We start from the raw sequence: 953 nt of genomic DNA, 5'->3' as shown, positions 1-953 counted from the left end.
TGACGTCGAGAGTGACCGACTGAAAGGGAATGTCTCGGTTACGTATGGTAACCCTCGTTCCCTGAGGGAGGGAACGGAGACGTCGCGTCCCGTCACCACAGCTCCTGTACCACCGCTGAGCGGCCGGGTCACCGGCTCGGCTCCTCAGCGAAAACCTGAATATGTGCTGCATCTGCTGCCTACTTATACTCACGCTGTGATCAGCAGCAGCTGGATGCAATAATCGCATGCCAATGTGCATTGGCTCGTTTAGTTTACACTCGAAGTAGATTGGTCCCTCTAAGCGAGATCCCAGTTCGTCGGTCCTCCGACGTGACGTCTCCGTTCCCTCCTTCAGGGAACGAGGGTTACATACGTAACTGATATGTTCTCTGTAGCCAGTAATTGACCATCAAAATACACACCCACACACATTATGATCTCAGTTTATTTTCTTTACTCGCAACTGCAAGAAATAAAGTCAGAATCGCAAGATATAAACTTGCAGTTCTAACTTTTTTCTCACAATTTCTCAGAATTGTGACTTTATTTCTCAGAATTGCAAGTTTATATCTGACTTTAGAACTAACTTTATAACTAAATTTGTATCATGCAACTCTGAGAAAAAAAGGTCAGAATTGCAAAAAGTTGCAATTACCTTTTTAAATTTTATTCAGTAGCAGAAACGGCCTTCCATACATAACAGGCCATTCACTTGAGAAAATGTAAAAACTAGATCCTTCTGTTGACTGATGGAATGATCGTTGACTTTGCTTTTATTAAACACCTCTCTTTCTCTCTCTCGTCCTCTCAGGTGTAATAATCGGACTCAATGTGTGGTGGTGGCTGGGTCTGATGTTTTTCCTGACCCCTGTCCAGGAACCTACAAGTACCTGGAGATCCAGTATGAATGTGTGCCATACAGTGAGTAACAACACAGACACTCCATCCCAACTGCCCCACCCCCTCACCTC

General features: G+C 44.8%; 1 protein-coding gene across 2 annotated transcripts in view; it reads left to right on the top strand.

Moving 5' to 3' along the window:
• LOC107599314 (adhesion G protein-coupled receptor L1-like) overlaps positions 1–953 on the top strand; it is a 175645-nt gene that overhangs the window by 107396 nt on the left and 67296 nt on the right. For both annotated transcript variants that reach the window (XM_016290865.1, XM_016290864.1), the window contains one exon: positions 794–903. In XM_016290865.1, the coding sequence (XP_016146351.1) occupies positions 794–903 (110 nt within the window). The remainder of the gene's footprint in view (positions 1–793; positions 904–953) is intronic.

This window comes from Sinocyclocheilus grahami, unplaced genomic scaffold, assembly GCF_001515645.1.
Source record: "Sinocyclocheilus grahami isolate Dianchi unplaced genomic scaffold, SAMN03320097.WGS_v1.1 scaffold264.1, whole genome shotgun sequence".
NCBI lineage: Eukaryota > Metazoa > Chordata > Actinopteri > Cypriniformes > Cyprinidae > Sinocyclocheilus > Sinocyclocheilus grahami.
This window is presented reverse-complemented; position numbering and strand designations above follow the sequence as displayed.